Below are 21,131 nucleotides of genomic sequence, written 5' to 3' on the forward strand. Positions count from 1 at the left end.
AGGCAGGACAGAGCAGGGGTGGGATGGGATCTCCTGAGCTGGGGTGAGGGCTTTGCAGGGAACAGAGTCCTGACAGCTTTTCCTGCTTCAGGAACAGCTCAGCTCCTTGCACAGCTCCTGAATGACTGCAGCAGTTGAGGGATCATCGAATCATGGAATGGGTTGGGTTGGAAGGGATCTTAAAGCTCATCCTGTCCCACCCCTGCCATGGACACCTTGCACTATCCCAGGGTGCTCCAAGTCCCATCCAACCCGGCCTTGGGCACTGCCAGGGATCCAGGGGCAGTCACAGCTGCTCTGGGCACCTGTGCCAGGGCCTGCCCACCCTCCCAGGGAGAGGCAAATCCCCCAAAACTCTGCACAGAAAGATGTGAACTCACCCAGGTGAGAGGACAACAGGGTGAGTGACTGAGCAAGCCGAGAGATTCCTTCCTGGATTAACAAGAAATGCTTTCTCCTCTCCCAGATCATCAATAAATGCTGTTTTCTCCTCTCCCAGGTTATCAATAAATGGTTTGTTTCCACCTCTCACCTGTTATTTTGTGGGGAAGGTCCCTCCCTGCCAGCCATGTTTTTATCTCACCAATTAAAGCTCCCTGTCAGCTCTATTTAATCTTCCTTCTGTCCTAATGAGCCCAGCACATCCCAACCCTGCTCTCTGGAGAGCTGCATCCCTGGGGATGGCCCTGCCACAGCAATACCCAGGGCACCTGGAATTCCCTGCACAAGGCCAGCCAGCCCTGGTGGCACCTCCAGGCATCACTTGGCTGCTGCAGCACCACTTGGATCCCATCTGCTGTCCCCAAGGACACAGCACTGCTCTGCTGGGAAGGAAGGGATGCCTTGAGGAGAGGGGCTGAAAAACAAAGCCTTGGAGCAGCCCTGGCCTCAGTGGGGTCTGCAGGTGGACACTTCACTGGTCATCAGAAGGTCACCTGCAGGACAGCTGGGCCAACAGGGGGAAAAACTGAACTGGGACATTCCACAAAGGCAAAACTATGGTGAACATGGAAAAGGAAGAGGTTTCTGTGAGGGCATCTCACAGGTAAGGCAGGAAAGGATTCCCAGGTTTTTCCAGCCATCTCACAGCTGCTGGTGCACTTTACACTGCCTGCAGATCTCACAGCAGGAACTGCAATCCCTCTTCCACACCAGGAGGAAAACAGGAACACAAGCTGGGATGGGATTTACTGAGCAAAACAAGGTGATATAACCAAGTGAGTTTATTGTAGGAACACCTGGAGACACGTCCTGGCCCCAGTGAGGAATCTGGGACCAGTGAACCATTGTCATGTGCAGTTTGTCCAGACAGACCCCAGACAACTATGGAACAACAGAGTCAGTGTTGTACAGCCCAGAACAAGTGCTTGGACAGCAATCCTGTTCCTCAGGAGCCTTCCAGAGCATTCCCAGGAGTTCCAGCAGATCCAGAGCATCCATCCAGGATGGTCAGCCCAGAGCTGGGAAAGGCTGGAGCCAGCATGGACACGGGGCTGAGCTCAGCAGGGCTGGCCACTGCTCCCAGCACGTTCCTTCCCTCCTGGAGCAGCCTCAGGACGTCTGCATGGGATCTTCATAGAAAGTCTTGGCCATGGCATGAGCCACCTTGAGCACCTTCTTGTCCTTGGCCTCGGGGCCCATGTGGCTGCGGGCCAGCCCCAGCCAGTACTGCTCTGTCCTGGCCAAGTACTGGGCCTGGGCCTCCCCAGGCTGCACTGCTGGGTGCTGCTGCTCCCCTGGGCAAAGAGAGGGACACACAGGTCACACACGGCTCCCCAGGGCCACATCAGCCAGGCCACATGGGGCTGAAGGGAACAGCCTGAAAATCTAGCAGCAAGCAGGAAAATTCCTCTTTTATTCCAAGAGCAAAGTGTTAAAAAAGCTGCTTCTGCTGGAAACTCACCTGGATGCCAGGGAGACCTTCAGGCTCCCACAGAACCAGGCACTGCACTAAACCCCACTTCAGGGCAGTATGAAGACAGCATTCATTAGTAATTACCTTCCTCATCTTCACTCTCCTCTTCAGAGCTCTCCTCTTCTTCTTCCTCCCCTCCCTCTGCACCTTCCACATCACCATCCTCCTCTTCATCTGACTCTGACTCCTCCAGCCATTCCTGGGTTTCTTGGATGAGAAAGGAAAGAGAGGCACAAAAAGAGAATTAAGGTCCAAAGAGATAATTAAGGCACAAAGAGCTAACCCCAGGTAATGCCCATGTGCTCTGCAGGACCCAAGCCCTTCACTGCCCTGAGACACTGGGTACAGGCAGGAGCATCCCAGCTCCCTGGAGGAGTGGACAAGGCTGGCACAGCAGGATTCCCAGGATGGCCCATGCCACCACAGCTCTGTTTACAGCTCTTGGATTTCCACAGGGGAGAGCTGACTGTACAGTGACCCCAAAGCTCTGGCCCACACAGGTGAGCCACTCTTTCCCATCCAGGGAAAACCTCCACTCAAAGGTTTTCCACCAGCCCTGAGGAAGCCCCAGAGTTGTTTTCTCCCCCAGTGTTGCTGCCCTGAAGGCACAGGCAGAGCTCCCAGCACAGCTTACTTGGATCCATCTCCAGCAGCACCTTCCACTGGTCCATCCTGTGCAGGTCGATGCTGTGCAGGTCACTGAGGGTCACCTGGCGGTCGCCCACCTCGAACATGCCCCCGTACACGTAGAGCACCCCGTGCTTCACTGCCACCATGGCACTGGAGCGTGGGCACGGCTCCACGGGCTGGCCCAGGGCTCCACCTTCCTCCTCCTCCTCTTCCTCCTCCTCCTCTGAGCCAGACCTGTCCTTGTCTTCTGCAGCTCCAGGGATCACCTGCTTGATGGTCATGACGGTGCCATCCTCTGCCACCACCTCCTTGACGATCTCCAGGGGGCCCTGGGGAGGCGGCAGCTGCAGCTCCTCCCCTCCAGCAGCCTCGGCCTCAGCCTGTCTGCCACGCCTGCGCTTCCTCCTCTCTGACTTGGGGCCCTGAGAACAGGAATTGAGGAGATTTTGTGGGATTGCATGCAGCTACCAGCAGTTCATACAGACAGCACGGAGGGAAGGAACTGTTCCTTTTTTCACCACAATTTAAAGTCTCAAGTGATCAGTGCAGTTCCTCCTACAGCATGAGCTTCTCCCAGCCTACAACAAGGAACAGTGAAGATCCTGGAGAACCCAGGGTGTGGAATTGCTCTCTCTGTTAAGAGAGGAGCAGCTCTGCTGCTCCCAGGTGCCACAAACACACAAAGGCCACTCTTCTGTGACAAGGGAAAGTACCCCACGATTTCCTGAAATCACAACAATTGCTGGGTGCTAAATTACAGCCCATTACCAGGCAGCACTCCAGGTCTTGGAAGAACTCTCTGAAAGGGCTGGAAAACAATCAGTTTGGGAAGGCTGAAGCAAGCAGCTGAGTGGCTGTTTGCCTGTTATTATGGGATTGACTTCTCCATTTGGAGAACAAAGCCAGGAAGGGGCAGGGGGAAGGAGAAGCTGAACCAGGTTTGCACCCCCCTTGGCCTGTGAGAGCGGTTCAAACACAATCAAAGAGCTGAGCTGAGCTCTGAAGCTCTTGGAGCCAAGGTTAATATTTCATCTCTTCTGGTAGCTCATCAGCACTGGGGAGAAAAGGGAAGGGTTTGATCTCAAAATCTTTTCACAGCAGCTTTGAGTGAACTCTGCTCATGTCAGACTCATCTGGCCTGGAGAGGGCTTTCAGCAAAACACCAGAAATATGTTTTCAAGCTGCTCTGCTTCATTTTGCATTCCACAATAATGGGGCAGCTTGATTCCTGGAGGAGAGGGATTGCTCAGGTGCACCCTGAGCTACCAGAAACAGAGGATTTCTTTAAAGAGAGAAAAATCCTTGCTCCGTCCCTGGAAATGTCCAAGGCCAGCTTGGAGTAGCCTGGGCTCATGGAAAGTGTCCCTGCCCATGGCAGGGTGGAATGAGAGAATTTTAGGGTCCCTTCCCACCCAAACAATCTGTGAAATCTCAAAAAGGCCAAACCAGCCATAAAGGATGTGCCAGGTGATGAAATATGTGAATTCTTTAACCCAGACCTTGAGCTGTGCAGGGAACCAGCGATTCTTCCCGATGTCATAGAAATAAATGTCATTGAAGAAGTCCCCCTCGATGCTCTCCTCCTCCTCCTCATCCTGCACCCCCCCAAACAGGAGGCAGCGGTTGTTGGGAGCAGCAGCCACAGCAAAGCCAGACCTGGGGCTGGGCTTCACTCCAGAGGGGCTGAGCCGACTCCAGCTCCACCTGTCTGCAAGGAGAGAACAAAGGTGAGCAGCAGCACAGGAGAATCCTGCCTGATTTGTGTATTCCAAGCTCTCAGAACTCCAGCAAGGAATTCTGATGCCTTGGGAAGGCTGAGCTGGAACAGAGGCTGGACAGAGCTACAGAATAAAGCAGGGATTTATTGAAAGGATCTCCTCAATGGATCCACCTGGGGCAGCACAAGAGCCCAGCCAGGGCTGTACCCAGGATGAACCAAAATGGCCCCAAAATGAACCCAAGATGAACCAAAATGGCCCCAAGATGAACCCAAGATGAACCAAAATGGTCCCAAAATGAACCCAGAATGAACCAAAATGGCCCCAAAATGAACCCAAGATGAACCAAAATGGTCCCAAAATGCTCGAGCGCTCCCGGGGTCTCTCCCTGGGATCAGCTCTGCTCCATTTGCACCTTGCAGTTCATTGTCCCATTGCAGCTTTAGCCCCTGCAGTCCCACCCTGCTTGTTTTTCTCTCTCCAGCCCACGGTGTTTGTGCTCTGGGGCTGAGATTTGGATCATTTGTCCTTGGTGCCCAGCTGGAGCAGGAATTGTTTTGTGTCCCTGCTCTGTGCACAGAGCTCAGCATCCCCTGATGTGAGCCCAGACCCACACACTAAAGCAGCACAGAATGTGAAAAATAGAAAAGCCAAAACTCAAGGCATCAATTCCATGCCCTGTTTTGGACATTCTCATGGCACCTTCAGGATTTTCCAGAAATTTCTGGACCAAGGAGACTCTTGAAAGTGTCTGCACCTTTACTGGTGGGTGAATTCAGCCAAGGCCTGATCAGATGCAGCCTTCAAGCACCAAAAAATGTCCCTCAGTTATTCCATGGAGCCCTCCCACCTTCTATCAGTTCCTTCAACCTCTTCTGCCACCCTGCACTGCTGCCTTACCCCCCAAAATAAACACAGATCATCCCAAAAACCCCAGCCAGGCTTTAAAAGAGGGCTCAGCAGCAGGACAAGACTTGTGCTCTATCCCTCTGCTTTTCTCCAATCCCTTCTACTCTGACTTCAGAGCAAATCCCTGAAATTCAGGCTGGGAGAAGATTGCCAGGCCCTGTACTTCTGAAGGAACTGCAATCCCAGCAAGATTAAACTATAAATAGGAATAAAGCAAACAGGGCCTGGAGTCCAGACAGTGCTGGTGACCAACCCTCCTCCCCAAACCCCACCCCAGACAGTCAGGTTTGGAGAAATCAATCACAATTTCAACATTTTAGAAATTCAGCTCCAAGAAAATTGTCTCAATGCCTGAGTCAGGGAGGAAATCTCCAAAGGGAAGTGATGGAATTCCTATTCCAATCCAAGCTAACCAAAGAGCCACCATGGATCAACCTGTCCCACCAGGATTGTACCCCATGGAATGGGCCCAGCCTGGAGCAGGGAAATAGCTGAGTGATTCTCCCTGTCCTTATCTCAATCCATGAGTCTCCCATTGGGTTTTCTCTCCCTTCTCCAGCTGGAGCAGCTTCAGCAGGTCCCTGGCACACCCAGGAATACCCAGCACAGGGGAATTCTGCAATCCCAAAGATTTTCTGTTGTGAACAGGAAAGTGCTGATCAAAATGTCCCAGAAACAGGAATGTGGAAATGTTGTTTTAATTCCCTCCCACATACAAACTGGGGGAAAAAATCACTATAATCTCTTTTCCTGCATTTCTTCCTGAGCCAACAGTGGGGCACAGAGGTTATCACTGAGAGGGGAATTTGGTTTCAGTTTTTTTGTGTTATTCCAAGGAAGGAGAGGATTTGCATTCCCAGGGCAGTGCTCACCTTCCTCCTTGCCTGTCCCTTCAGCCTTCAGCAGGAACATGTCTGTGTGCAGGGTGCCTTTGTCCACATCCTTCTTGATCCTCTGCAGGGAAGGGAAACACAGAGATGCTCAGGAAACAGCTTCAGTGGCCAAACCACAGAGGGATCCAACTGGAAATGCAAACACAGGCTCTGGGCAAGGAGAGGCCCCTCTGGAGCACCAGGCAGCTCCAAACCATGGGATTCAAAGCAGGGATAACTCCCTGGATGTGCCAGAATCCTGCCTGTGGCAGCAGGAAGGGCTCTCAGGCTGCAGCATGGATATCTTGGGATGTATGGAGACTGTGGGATGCAGGAATTCTGGCACCCAGAGCAGAATCAATTGTCACAGAGGACTAAAACCAACTGGTTTGCAAACAAAGGAAGGGTGGGCAGCACTGAGGAAACAGAAGAGCCAAGGTCCTGCCTTTTACTCTGCCCCAGACAGGACCAGCTGCTCTCAGGGCTGATTTGACTCCTGTGAAAGGAGAATTCCCACCCCCAGTGGGACATGACAACTTTCCAGGGCCTGCAAGGCCCTCTGGGATTCTGTTCTGGATGTTGAGCAGAAGCTCTGATGTGCAGTGACCCCTGTGAGCAGCCCAGGCTGTGGGTCCCTGTCACCCCCATGAGCCAGCACAGGAGGGACAGAGGTGACAGCTCTGTCCCCCTGCAGCTGGCAGCTTTGCACAGCCCTGAGCAACAGGTTCATCCTCCTGAACAGAAGCAGAAACTCCCATCCCTACAAAAGGCAGCAGCAAGGACAAGGTGAAAGCTCAGCAGAAGCCATGAAATGCCTGATTTTCAGTGTGATTCCCCTGCTCCTCTCCCTGGATTCCAGTGCTCATGGCAACAGCAGCAGCCCAAGGCAGCTCTGTGCCACACCACCACAGGAGCTGTGCTAATAATGTCATTAGCCAGCCATCCTTCCTGCACTGCTTCCTTGCCATTCCCTTCCTCCTGGGATCAGGAACTCTGCTCCCAGGGTGGCACCAGTGCATCCCAGCAGTGCATCCCAGCAGTGCACCCCAGGTCCAGCCCTCAGGAAGATGAGCTCTATGCAGACCACAGGATGCAGGAATTTTGACACCCACAGAAGATAAATAAATTGTCACAGGGGATTAAAAGCAACTGGGTGCAGCCCTCTCCTGCTGCACAGCTCTGTTGTGCTGCAGGATATCCAATTCCTGGGACTGGTGTTCAGTTCTTAGGGAGAGGAGAGGGAAGTGTTCTCCAGGCACTGCAAAACCCCAGCCAGGTGAAGTGTGAGGAGCACAGCACTGCCTGAGAGGCAGGAGAGCAAACACAGAGAGCAGCTGGTTCCCAACCATCCAAGCTGTGTGGGAAATCCACATTCCTCTCTCCTGAAAAGCTCCCTGTAGTAAACACACTGTGAGTGCACCATGACAAAGCTCCCTGGGCTCAGAGAACCCCCCTGAGGTGCAGTGGGAGTCACTTTTTGTTGTCACAGACACTTCCAGCTGCTGGAGAGATCCATCCCCTCCCAGGCAGGACAAGTCAGCCCTGAGCAAATCCTTCCATCACTCACAAGAGGTTCCTGCTCCCCCCTTGTCCCTGGTGCTTTCCAGTGCCAGGTGTTTGTTTTCCAGGAAAATCTGGCTGGGGTACCCACAGTGGGCAGCCTGTGCTTTGCACATGCAGGGACAGTGGGGAGGTGCAAGAGCTTTACAGGCATCAGCTGAAAATTCAACTCTAACAGACTGCAAAGGAACTGAGGCACAGAGAGCTTGAGGGGTGGAATCAGGATTCCCTAAAATTGCCTGATAGGAGATCAATAGTGTCCAAATAGCAGAAGTGTTCAGCAGGCAGAGTTACACAGGGACCAGTCCCACCAGACCTCACAATTCAGGCTCTTCCACATCTCCCATCAAATCCACTTCAGCTTTGTGACAAATGCCACTAAAAAACCCCAAAACAACAAAATCCCCACAGCCCAGCCACGCCTGGCATCCCAAAGCCCTGCCCACGTGTAACTCCAGCCCTCCCCTGGCCTGTAGGCTGCACCTGCAAGGTGGAGCAGCAGCAGCTCCAGCCCCTCTGTTGCCTAGCAATGGAGCTTGAGCCAGCCCAAAATGCAGCTCGCTGCAGCAAGCCCCATCCCCAGCACAGGGAAGGGCTGAGGACATCTTTAGGATCAGCAGGAGAGCAGCTCTGAGCTCCTCTGGGCATTGGGAGGTCTGTTCTGGGCAGGGCTGGCAGCACCCACAACATCCCTTCTGTAGGAATTGCAGAAATTGCATTTATCATCCCCAGGCTGCTGCTGAAACAGAACAGAGACACCATAGAGCTGAGAATCCTGCTCTCTAAAACATCAGGCACCAGCACCTCAAGGCAGTCACACCCAGGGTCGGAAAGCTCCTTTTTAAATTCATCATTTGCAGCCTGGTTTGCTCAGGAAAATCCACAGCAAAGCTGAGGGGACCAAGGTGCTGGCCCTGCTCTGCAGGTCCTGCAGTGCCTCACAAAGTCACTCCATCTTTCCTGCCTTTATTTCCCCAGCCAGTAAAGAGACTTTTTAATCAGGTCCCATGAAGGGAATTCAGCCCTGGACTGCCATGTTACTGAGAACAGACTCTCCACATCACTTCTGCAAGCACAGGGAATCAAAGCAGGCACCAAAACTCTGTTCCTGCCTTCCCAGCTCCCTGCCCATCCCAGGACAGCAGTCCTGCCATGTCACCTCCCTCCTCCAGCAATGTGACAGCCAAATGATGTCCCTATTCAAAAAGAAGAGCTATTAGGATTTTCCTCCCCTCTTCCCTTCAAAATTTCCCATCCCATGTGTGACTTAGTCCTGCCTCTCCTTGGAACACTCTGCATTTGATGAATGGTGCTTTCCTTGGATATCTGCCTGGTTTCAGATGTAAAAATGTCTTCAAACTCCCCAAAATGTCTTCACAGCAGCCCTGACTGGAGCATCTGCCCCTGTAACTGGAGACAAGCAGCAAGTCCTCTCCTGTAGCTGCCCAACTCCAATTAAGTATTGTTTTCTCCATGTCTACCTTCTCCCAAGAGCATCCCAGGCAAACACATTTTCTGCACTTCAAAGCAAACCCAGACACTCAGCTCCACAATCAGCTCTAAGTGAAGACACAACGAGAATTAAATAGCCACACATTACCAGAAGTGGGTCTCTCCTAGAGGGGCCATATCCTGCTGAATTTAATTTTCAGGAGCATGCTGAAGGCTGCAGAGAAAATTCTGCTCAGAGCTTTGGTCAGTTTGTGCTACAAAAGCAGAGCCTGGCAGGAATGGCCCATCAGAGAGAAGCACACAGAGCTCTCCACATGACAAAGCAAGGAGATTTTTAACATCTGTGGAAAATGTCTTGTTTTAATGGAATGTCTGTTTTGCTTTAATGGAGTGCCTGTTCTAATGGAAAAGCTGTTTTCCAAGCTGCAGAGAACCTCCTCTAGCTCCCATCCTCACCCAGTGCCCTGCCAAAGGCTGAGGGCAGCTTTGCATCCCCCCATCCTTTCTCCTTCATCTTCCCCAGCTCACACCCACCCAGAGCAGCAGTGGAACAGATCCAGCTGCAAACATGTGAGACTCTTCTATCTCATGGGGCACCTGGAGCCCAGCTGCTGCCAGGAGAGCTCCAGAGCCAGCAGAGCAGCAGCTCCTGCTCCCTGCCCACCCTCAGGAGTGAGCACAGCACAGGAAGGGAAGGGGACAAAGCCCTTCAGGTGCAGAAGGCTCTGTGTCGTTACTGCTGCTGAATCCAAGGCACATCTGATGAGGCAGAGCCCAAAGCTCAGGCCCTGAGGAGGCACAAATGCTTCTAAATATACAGAGACACCAACTCCCCTCTCTCCTCTCCCTGCTTCCCTCCTTTGTTCATTTATTCCCCTCAGAAGAACAAGGCGTCCTCCTCCCCTGCTGCTTTTCCACGGGAGCAGCAGGATCCAGGCCTCTGCCTCATTCCCAACATGAAAAGCTTTGGCAGGAGCTTCTGCTCAATGAAACACTTCCTTCCTGCTGCCCAGCATGGCCAGGGATACCTGCTCACTGAGGAATGTGCTCTCTGGTAAAAATTCCCAGGATTAACAGAGCAAGGAGCAGAGCTGGGGGAGCCTGGTGCTTGTCAAAAGTCTTTTTTGGCTTGTTGAGTTTGCTCCCTCACCTCTGCCACTGATGGCACAAAATAAAAGTCTCTTGGCAACTGCTGCTTTTAACCTGCAAGTGCTGAAGCACGAAGGAATACCTGAGAATGCTTTAAGTTGCCAAAAAAATGTCATTTCTCCCAGCTGCTTATTCCTCCCTCAGTGACATCAATTCCTTCTGCTGGATAAGAACAGCAGGGAAAATAAAGAAATCATCTGAACCAAGATTAGCCCCTCAATCAGCAGAACTGCATGGAAAAAAGGCAGAATGAGAAGATGTAAATGAGAAGATGTTCTGGTCCCCAGCCTGTGGACAACACCTGCCAGCACACAGTGTCCCCTACCTGCTTGGAGTAGCCCCCATAGATGATGATGTTGCCCTCAGGGGTGGGAATCATTTGACAGCCAGACCTTGGAGCAGGGCCCATCCCTGCAGGAGCCAGCTTGCTCCAGGTGAAGGAGTCCAGGTTGAAGGTGTACACATCGTTGTAGTAGATGAAATCTCTGCAGAGAGCACATGGGGACACTCAGGACAGGATAAAACAGCATTTTGCTCACAGCCCCCATTTCCACAAGACAAGGATCTGACAAGATTGAGAGGCTAAAAATGCTGGACTGAGCTGTGGCTACAAGCTGCTTCAGTGCTATAATGATTTCTCCCACACCTGACGACTTTAAATCAAGATCCTTCGTCTTTCTAACACAAAAATCAGTTCAGTCCCAGTCCTGCTGAGGATAACTCTCCCATTCACACCCAGATTTCTGTCACTGGTGAAATTTTGTTGCCTTTTTCAAGGAGGACTCAAACTCCCAGGCACCCCAGCTCCCCACCTTGCACTCTCATGGAAACCTCCAAAGATGATCAGCTGCCTTTTGCACGCAACCATCCGATGTCCACTTCGTCCAGAGGGCCCTCCTGGTGCCCTGAAACACAAAGAAATTCCATTTCTCAGCAAAATCCCCTGCCCTGGTAGTGCCTCAGGCCACTTTTATGGCAGTCACTGGCAGCTGAGCTGGCTGAGCTCAGCCTCTCCTGGAAATGGGCACCACTGGGAACGTGGCTGCCTCAATCCATGGCTGCTTTTCCCCAGGACAGGATGGATGCTCTTCCAGGAACTCCTGGGACTGCACAGGCAGTTCTATTCCTAGAGATAAACCACCCTAGGAGCACCCAGAGTCTTTCCAGTGATGAGTCAGGAGCTGATTCTTTAGCAGAGTTTAATGAACAGCACTTCACAATTGCAGGGAAGACACTCCAAACTGAGATGTTTTCTCCAAGCACCAAGAGACAAAGCCTGGCTCTGCCATCCCCCTCCCTCAGAGTCTCAGGAAATCAACACCACCTTCACTCATCCACCTGCAGTTTGGGTACGACTCCAAACCAGTGAAAACACTCCGTGAATTACCCAGATTTCCTCAAGAACAAAGGCACTGCAGCAAAACAAGTCGTCATTGTCAGCATGATCCCACTGAAGGAGGCACGGATAGATGGGGTGTTGGGAAGGAATTCCTCCTGGCACAGGTGCCCACAGGGCAGGGATAGATGGGGTGTTGGGAAGGAATTCCTCCTGGCACGGGTGCCCACAGGGCAGGGATAGATGGGGTGTTGGGAAGGAATTCCTCCTGGCACAGGTGCCCACAGGGCAGGGATAGATGGGGTGTTGGGAAGGAATTCCTCCTGGCACAGGTGCCCACAGGGCAGGGATAGATGGGGTGTTGGGAAGGAATTCCTCCTGGCACGGGTGCCCACAGCAGCTGGGGCTGCCCGTGGATCCCTGAAGGGTCCAAGGCCAGGCTGGACAGGGCTTGGAGCAGCCTGGGATGGTGGAAGGTGTCTCTGCCCATGGAAGGGGAGGAATGGGATGGGATTTAAGGTCCCTTCCAACCCAACCCATTCCATGACTCTGTGACTCACTCCATGACCCTACACACTCAAAAACAGCCACACACTCCTGTTCAGCTCTCCCAAGCTTTCCTGACCTTTCAGTTAAATGTCCAGCTTCTATTTCCAGGAACAAGCAACACCCCCTCCATGTGTCCCATCCACAAGGCTCCCGAGGAGCTGGGCAGCTGGACACCAACCCAACATGGATCCACCCTCCTTCCTCCTCCTTCAGCCCCAGCATCACACAAAGACAACAAAAAACAACCCCAACAACTTTCCAAAGAGGGTTTGCTGTGTGTTCTCTGCCCCCTTGGATGAACCCATCCTGTTTTCCCTCACTGAGGAGTTTCCCAAAGCTCCCAGCTGGCACCAGAGCCCAGCCAGACTCCTCCACCAGGCAGCCCTAAGGTGGGGAAGTGATTGCACAATCAGGGCCTCAATAAATAAAGCTGAAAACAGCAGCATAACCTAAAGCCACAACCCCTGGCCACACCTGGAGTGGCAGCAGGGAGCTGGGAATGTGGGGATGGATTTCTGTGGAGAGAGAAAATGAGGGCCCTTATTCACCATGGAAAATGACAACCTCACCCTGGTGATAATGAGAAACTCCACCAGAAGAGCAGCATTTGGGGAAGACTGAATTAATATTGATTGCTTGGACTCTTTATTCTAACAGAGAGGAGGTTTTTCCAAGCATTTACTGGATCTTTAGTATCACCCTGCAGAACGGCACCTCTGGTATTAATTTCATCAAGACTTGAAATCATTATTTTCTCTTGCTGTAACAAAGCTCCTGTGTCATTACTCCAAAAGATGGCACTTTTAAAATAATCTCTTTATTTTTTTAAGGGGAGGATGAATTAAACCCAACATGAGCACTAAAATCCTGTTCTCAGAGAATATCTTGTGCCTTGTTTCTCAAACAGGTTTCCTCTGAGTTTAAAATCAATAGAAGTTTATTTATTGATGTGTTTTAATAAAGCTCCCACCCATGTAGATTTAACTCCAAGGCACAACTGGCACAGTCAGGCAGGACTGGCAGTGATGCAGAACCTCATTCCCACTCCAGGAGGATCTTCCTGCAACTTGTTTCCCCAAACACAAATTCTTCCCTTTTACCTGTTCCAGTGCTCCTGGTCCCAAAGAAACACTTTGGAAATGGCTTCCCAGACTTTGTGATTAATGCTCTCTTTCATGGGGCTGACATCAGAAGGCAGACATGTAGGAGGGAGCTGTAAATTCTCCAGATTTTTTTTTATATAGATGAAAAACTGGCTAAGGACTGGCTCTACACATGTACAGCATGAGGCTGAGCTGAGCTCCTCCACAAAGAATTTTCTTTTGCCTGTGGAGTTACTCTGGGATTTGTAGTAACAAATCAGAGCTGAATTCAGCCCCCAGATTCATGAATTACTTGTCCCAGTGGCTACAGGATGCAGAAGTTGCCTCTTCATCCCCAGGATGCTCAGGAGAAGCTTGGGAGTGCTCAATAATAATAAAAGTGGGGATGAAGAGAACATTCCATCACAGGGCACCTGAGGACAGAGCACTTTTATCCTGCAGAGGAACTGAACTCAGGGTTTGTGTTGTTTTACACCAGTGGCACACACAGATCCTGTCCCCTCATGTCTGGACACTCAGGTGGAAACAGAGAAGGGAAAACACAACTGGCACAGAGCCCAAAATCCTCAATTCCAACCCCTTGCAGAGTCAATCCACAGTTGTACACCTGGATCCTGATCTACCAAAGAACAAACTAATGTCTGGGCTGACAATCTACTTGTTTTACACCAAAACACCCTTTTCTTTATGCACCTGGTGGGGCAGGACCTGATTTTTCTGGTGAGCAAGGAGAGGCATCCATCACACCCAACCCTATGCTGGGCCATCTTCCCCTGCAGGGACTGCTCCAGTTCAACAGACACTGGTGAAACTGGGGAATCTCCAGCAGCACATGCCACCAAATCCTACAGGAAGCACCAGCAGCACTGCAGAGTGTCAGTGAAGGGAGCTGCAGGGCAGGGATGTGGCAATTCCCAAGCACAAGCTCCAGGGATGCTCCCTGCCTCTCCCTGAGGGAGGGCACTGGGACTCACAGAGCTGACTGGGAATGCTCTCTCTAGGAAGGAATGAGGCAATTAGGTTAAAATATTGCTGCTCCAAGGCAGGGTAACAACCAGTTCATGGACTGAGGAAACCTCAGGCATCACACACACAAGATAAGGTGGCTGCACTAAGTCAAAGTCAGCTGCTGGCACGGCTTCTAACGGGCTGGGATTTGCTGTGTTTGGATCATCTTTGTGCATGCAAAATGCAAGGAAAACACAGCTAAATCCTGCTAAATTTAGCAACTTTTAACTCTGTCAGGCAACCTGGCACCACTGTGCTGGGAGAAAATGGAGCTGCACTTCCCCAGCACAGGGAAGTTTTCAGAGTTAGGCAAGGTTTTCTCTTCCATTCAGAATCAATACCTACTTTGAACACAACAGGGTGTAAACAGGGGTTGAAATGGGATCAAGCTGGACAGATTTTGTGCTCCCACCTGAAGGAAGAACATGGAGCTCCCAAGTGATCAAAAGCTGCTGCTTTTCTCAGCGCACTTTGACGGTGACCTGGAGCTCCAGCCCACCAAAAGCTGTGTTCTGGTACAAGACAATCCCAAAATCCAAGAGGAAGCCAATCCCAAACTCAAACCCAAATCCGCTCCCCTGCCTCTCAGTCCACTGGATGTCACTAGAACTCTTCCCTCATGCAAATACAAACAGGAGCAGCCAAAGCAAGGAGCCAAAGGTTAAAGAAACATCAACACAGGACTTTGGGCCAGATCCACTGAAAACATTTACACTTTCACTCCTGTCAAAAACTTTTGGCACCTGTTTCCTTTGACAGGCCTGGCTTGTTTATCCTCAGGAATCTCAAGGCAGCAAATGCCAGGAGTGAAGTTGGGTAGTTAAAAAGTGGCTTCTCCAGCGATGTTAAAATTGGGAGACCCTTGTACAGCCCCCACTGGAGGAGCCCAGGAAAACAGAGCAGCAGTTTTGGACATCTGCACCTGCTAGGACTGGGAGCAAAGAGCTGTTCATGATACTCTTCCCTTCAGTTAAGCAACATCAAGGCAAACCCACACCCCAAAAATCAGGATTGAAATAAACCAGCTTTGGTCTCAACAGACTTGGAACACATCTCTCATTCCCACTTCTTTCTAGGGGTGTCTTCTCCAGCCCTCTGTATTTAAGGGAGAGCTGGGAAATCAGAGCACTGAACCACGAATCAAACTTGGATCACACTGGCACAGCTCCTCATGAGGCCAACAGCAAGGAGTCACTGAACACCAGGATCTCAGGGATCAGAAATCCAAATTTCCTGGCAAAAGAATGAGGGCCCAGCACTTACTTGATCTGCTCCCAGGTCTTGGTGGCCAAGTGCAGGACCCAGAGATCTTTGTAGTGGTAGAACTGCTCCCCGTTGGGAGAGGCAAACTCGCCCCCAAAGATCCAGAGCTGCCCCCCAGCCGTGGGCACCACAGCTGCCTGCAGGACAAGGGACAGCTGGGTCACAGAGGATTCCAAACCAGGCACACAACTCCCCCAGTGCCAAACACACAGCTCCATATCCCAGGGAGCAGCAGCAGCAGCTCTCTGGGGCTGAGGGAAGGAGAATTTGGATTAAAGTGTTCAGCACATCTTCCCTAGAGCAAGGGAAAGGTGGCCTGGCGGGCTCTTCCCACCTCCTGGGGGAAGTTCAAAGTGTCCAAGGAAACATCTTGGGATTAATGCAACAAAAATTGTTCAACTCTCTCTGTTTAAAAGCAAACTAAAGAAAGAAAACAACAAAAAAAAAAAAACCCCAAATACAGAAGGAAATGTGCAGCATTTGGACAAGAGGAGAGACTGTTGCTGCTTTGATTGTGTCATGGCAGAGAGGGATTTTTTTTTATTTTTTTTTTTTTTCACAGAGTAACACCAAAACACCTCTGGCATGCAAGATGCCAGTTAAAAGCAGGGAGAAGAGCAAGACTCCACTTCACTGAAGTTATCTGTGTTAGGACCAAGGAAAAAGGAAGGAATCCCAAGAAGTAAATGCTGTGGCTGTGCAAATTTCAATTTGTGTTTTCTCCAGGGTACCCATCACAGCTCAGCATTGAGATAATGCTCTCCTTCCTCACAAGGCTTCATTCCCTGCCTGTCTCTCCCAGCAAAAAAAAAAAAAATATTTTCAGCCCCACAGAGGACCATGCCCTGCCATAAACCAGCCCAAACATGAAATGATTAATTAAGAAAATCCAGGGTGTGCTTTCAGGCAGGATTTGTGGGAACATGAAGTTACCTAAACAAAGGGGATGTGTGCCTGAATTCCATGGGCATCCAGTGCTTAAAAGCTTCAAGGGAAGGTTTATGCAACAGCCTGCTGATACTTGTGGTGACCTTTCCAAGAGCTGGCTTGAAATTCATGACAAAACCAAACCTTTTTCCTTGAGCAACTGCCAAAACCTGCACATAGCTCCTCTCACCTCAACTCCAACAGTGGATTGTGTGTCAGAGACCAGGGATGACAAATAAACCTAAAAACATGCACCTAGCAGCCACAGACACACCTCTGTTTAGCTCTGAGCTATACATTAAATACAAAGCCACAAGGAAGACAAACCAGCTCATGAGGCTGAACTGTCCCCTGTGAAACCATAATTAATTATCAGACAGAAACACTGCTGAAGCAGGACTCCTCAGTTTATTGTTGTTGTAATCCAGCTGCAGCTCCTGAGCTCTCCCTTTGGATTGAGCTGCTCGACAGCCACCTGCTGGCTGCTGGAACGTGGCCTCTGAAACCAAGCTCGACTTTACACAGCACAAAGCAGCCCAAAAATCAAGGCAGAACCTTCAATTCAAGGATGCACAGCTCAGAGCAACACTGGCACTTTATAACAAAGGGATATGAACCTAACTGGGGTGTTGGATCTTACCAGGGAGCTTTGGGATGGGTAGGAAAAGGACACTCACATCCTGTATGGCAGCTTTGGGAAGGCACCAGTCACCCACTGGCTGCAGCAGGTAAGAAAATCCCTCAGCTGGTGAGGGCCAAAGACCTGCAAAAAATACAAGTCTTTGGTCCAGGTTGTGCTGTGCAGGTGTTCACATGAAGTAAACAAACCCAAATTCCTCATCCTCATAAGCAGCCAGTGACCTGGATTTGCAGAGGTGCACAAGAGCCCAAGCTCTCCCTGCTGGCAGCAGGGGCAGTGGCTGGGATGTGCATGGATGAGGGCTGTGGCCATGAAGGGAACAATGGATTTTGGGCAAATTCTGGTTTGAAAATTTTGGGGCCCCTGGGATTATGGATTTGAGCTGGTCCTTGTACAATACAGCAAAGAATTAATTTCTGAGGAAGAATCTCCCCCATGGCTCTGCCAAATCAACAGACACAACCCCAAATCTTCATTCCACACTGAGCACTGCCAGAGGTCACCCAGTGACCAGAGCACCTTGGACAGAAAAGCTGAACTGACACCACTGGCAGCCCATTATGAGGAGAACAGAGAGGCAAGAAACCCCCAGGAGGTGCAGAAATTCCAGCCCTCCTCCCAAATCTCCCTCAGAACAATCCCAGCTGCTGCTCTGGCAGCCAGAGCTTTACCTGGTGGGCACAACGCCTCGGGGGTGGGTTGGGGATGTCCAGCTTGGCCCAGCTGTTCTTCCTGATGTTGTAAATGTACAGCTCATTGTACAGGTAGGTCTGTGAGACAGGGAGGGAAACAGCAGCTCAGCTCAGTTCAGTTCAGCTCGGCTCTGCACAGGGGATTTGGGGTGAAGATTGCAAAGCACAACCTCCTCAGAGCTCAGGGAAGGACAAACAGCTCCTGCACTGCACTGGGAGGCAGCAACTCTTCCACTGGGCTGGAATGTTCCTTCCCAAACCCTTGGTGAAGGCTTGAGATATGAGGATTTAAAAAGCTGGAGCTTAACACAGATGTTCAGGTTAAAGGTGCTGAACTCCAGAGCAAAGAACAGCTCCAGGTGGTAAAAAAAGCAGAATTGGTTCAGCTCATCACACTGGGTAACTCTGAGGTGGCCAAATATCCCTGCCAGGCTGGAGTTTTCCAGAGCAGTTTGTCTCCAAGAGCAAAATAACCACTTGCAACCTGCAGAAATTCAGGAAAAAGTGCTCCTGAGTGCAGTAATTTGCTGCTGTTCCCATCTCCAAGGCAGCCAGCAGCAAAGGTGCAGAAATATCTTGTTTTGAGAAGGGCAAGAGATTCTTCACTAGTTATCCCAAATGAGGGACAGATATGGCTACAATTAAGTCTGGAGAAATTATGAAGCTCTGAAATATTGATGCTGAGACAATCACTCTGACTCCTTAATGGGTTCCAGAGTGTCTCCTTCCTGCCAACTGCTCAGCCATGAGACAGAGCCATGGCAGAATTAAAAGGCTATTTTGCTCCCATTCAGGGACAAATACATATTTTATGACTCTGCCTTGAATTTCCCTTCAAATGAGACCCGTGCAAATTACAGGAAAAGGAGGGAGGAGGGAGATAAAGAAAAAGAAAATGAAGTATACATTACTTTTTGGCCATTGAAATATTCACCTCCAAAAAGGATCAGCTCGTCTCTCTCGGGGTGAGCACAGAAGGAGCAGTTCAGCCTGAAAGAAAAGAGGATAGAAAAAATAAAAAAAGATGTGAAAGTCCTTAAATCCCTGAATCTTGGAGCTTTTAACTCAGGCACCAGCACCTCTGCCCTCCAGCCCAAAAGGTCTCTCCATCATCTGCCAAATTACCCTGCTGAGATGTTCACCCCAGGGCTAAAAACTTCTCCAAAGAAATTAATTTCTTCAAAACTTCCAGCAAGATGAATGGGGCACTCTCGGAGAGGCTCTCCTATTTCAGGAGCACACGTTACTCTGTGATTTAACTCCCCCTTTGACGTGAGCTCCTGAATTTTAATGCTGGGGTGGCAGGAACAAAAATGACTTTTATGAGGGCACAGAACTCTGGGCTGTCTCCTCTCCATTTATCTGTGTCATTATTCTGCACTTGCTGCTGGTCATCACTGCTCTCCTGAACACCCCAAGTTTCTGAACCCCACTTAACAAAATGGTTTTCACCTCATGACACATCCTTTTGCCTCTGAATTCCCTTCAGCCCTCTAATCCAAACCCAAAACTCCCTGTTCACTTCTATTTTCCCTCAAAGCCCTGAAATCTAACCCTGCTTTGCCTCTTTTGTGCTGATGTGATGGTTAAAAAGTGGATTTTGATGCCCAAAACCAGGCTTTTGGTCTCTTTATAACCATGAACTCAGTATTCCAGCTGTTTCATAACTCCAGATATCAGCTATACCTTCCACTCATGGGAAATTAACTTTACATAAAGAAATTACATCAAAAGCACTCCCAAGTGGCAACCAAAGCTTCACACAATCTCTCACCTGGGTGAGGGGGGTGGGCAGGATGACTCAATTACTTGGGTCTTTTTAGCATCCAAACTCTGGAATTCTGCTATCAGGGCTTCAAGATCCTCCTGGAAAGAAAAAGCCAGACATGAGCAGCTTGGCATGCACTGAAGCACACGTGAAACCAGCACTCACTCCCACAGTTTCCCTTTCTTAAAAAAAAAAAAAAAAAAAAAAAAAAAAAAACCAAAAAAAACCTGCCCAAATATAACTGGAAACTCTTTTATATCCAGAGAAACCTTGTGCATCTTTATTCCCTTTCAACTTCACTCGATTAAAACCAAAATCTGCTCCCCAAAACTGCTGATAGGCCAAGGGCAGAGGCAGGACTGCAGCCATGGGAGGTTCTGAGCCAGGGTCTCTCCTACCACCCCACTTCAGGTCACTTTGCTGAAGGTGTGCTCCAAGCAGGGATCTCCAAAGCCTGGGAATTGTGCAGCATGGCATCAGCTCTCCCTGCAGCCAGGAGACTCCACAAGGACACCTTCCGTGCCTTCGAGCTTTGAATGAGGCCATTAACATCACTTTTTACCAGGGAAAAGTCACTGCTTTGAGGCTTAAACACAAGCAGCCTCTCTAGGAGTGCGAGAAACAAAGGTTCTCATCTGCTTTTAGGGCCAGAAGGATGAAGGGGATGGAAAGCAAGAAGGAGCCTTAAACTGTGTGACTGCTGTCACACACAAGGGATCGGAGGGGATTTAAACAAGATTCCGCTTGGAATGTGAGAATGAGGGACCTTAAATCCCACCCATGGGCAGGGACACCTTCCACAATCCCAGCAGGCTCCAACCCAGCCTTGGGCACTGCCAGGGATCCAGGGGCACCCCTGAAGTCCAACTTCAAGGAGCTTTGGACAAAGCTCTCGGGCACATTGGGAATGTTGTGGTATCTCCGCAGGGCCAGGAGCCGGACCGGATGATCTATGTGGGTCCCTTCCAACCCATGGCATCCTTCACGTTCCCTGGGCAGCCCAGATTCCCGTTGGATTCGGTCTTTTGTTCCCAACGCTGCCCTCAACCTTCCCCTGCCCCAGAGCGGCCCCGCGCCCTCCCTGGCGCCCGTCACCTCGTCCTTCTTGGCTCGGCGGGACACCTTCTTCTCCATCTTGGCCAGCGTTTTCTCGGCGCCTTTCCCCTTCTTGTCGCGCTTGCCCTTCTTCCCCATGGCGGCGGGGACGGGACAGCCCGGGATTCCAGCGGGATCACAGCGGGACGGGACGGGGGCGAGATCACAGAGGAATCACACCGAGATACCCCGGGATCGCACCGGGAATCCAGCGGGATCAGAGCGCGACGGGGCCGGGATAGGGATCGCACCGGAATCACACCGAGCCAGGCTGCGATACCCCAAGATCACGTCGGGATCGCACCGGGATACCCCGGGATCACACCGGGATCGCACCGGGATACCCCAGGACCACACCGGGATCACGCCGGACCGGGATACCCCGGAAGACCCCGGCATGGGGTCGCTCCCTGAGCCGCGCGGCAGCGCCTTCTGCCGGCCCGGAGGTCGGATGGCGCTGAGGGGCCGCTGAGGGAGCGCTGTGAGGGCTCTGCGGGCTGCGGCCGCTCCGACCCGGCATCAGGAGACCCGCAGGGCCGGGGAGA

General features: G+C 51.0%; 1 protein-coding gene across 1 annotated transcript; it reads right to left on the bottom strand.

Annotated features, from left to right (window-relative positions):
* Positions 1–1,282: 1,282 nt before the first annotated feature.
* On the bottom strand, positions 1,283–20,911 carry KLHDC4 (kelch domain containing 4). Its single transcript, XM_058813686.1, has 12 exons — positions 20,587–20,911; positions 19,498–19,589; positions 18,635–18,713; positions 17,703–17,801; positions 15,465–15,601; positions 11,018–11,110; positions 10,531–10,690; positions 6,045–6,126; positions 4,045–4,253; positions 2,550–2,967; positions 2,000–2,122; positions 1,283–1,736 (listed from the first exon to the last, which is right to left on the bottom strand). Exons 1-12 carry the CDS (start codon positions 20,683–20,685, stop codon positions 1,552–1,554), a joined length of 1,776 nt encoding a protein of 591 aa, XP_058669669.1. The 5' UTR covers positions 20,686–20,911; the 3' UTR covers positions 1,283–1,551.
* Positions 20,912–21,131: the final 220 nt, after the last annotated feature.

This window comes from Ammospiza caudacuta, chromosome 13, assembly GCF_027887145.1.
Source record: "Ammospiza caudacuta isolate bAmmCau1 chromosome 13, bAmmCau1.pri, whole genome shotgun sequence".
Classification (NCBI taxonomy): domain Eukaryota; kingdom Metazoa; phylum Chordata; class Aves; order Passeriformes; family Passerellidae; genus Ammospiza; species Ammospiza caudacuta.

Coding starts and splice junctions, on each gene's coding strand:
- KLHDC4 (XM_058813686.1), bottom strand. CDS start 20,685: ATGGGGAAGAAGGGCAAGCGCGACAAGAAGGGGAAAGGCGCCGAGAAA. Junction 15,602..17,702: donor CGAGGCGTTGTGCCCACCAG/GTAAAGCTCTGG, acceptor CTTGTCCTGCAG/GCAGCTGTGGTGCCCACGGC. Junction 10,691..11,017: donor GGTTTCCATGAGAGTGCAAG/GTGGGGAGCTGG, acceptor TGCTCTCTGCAG/AGATTTCATCTACTACAACG.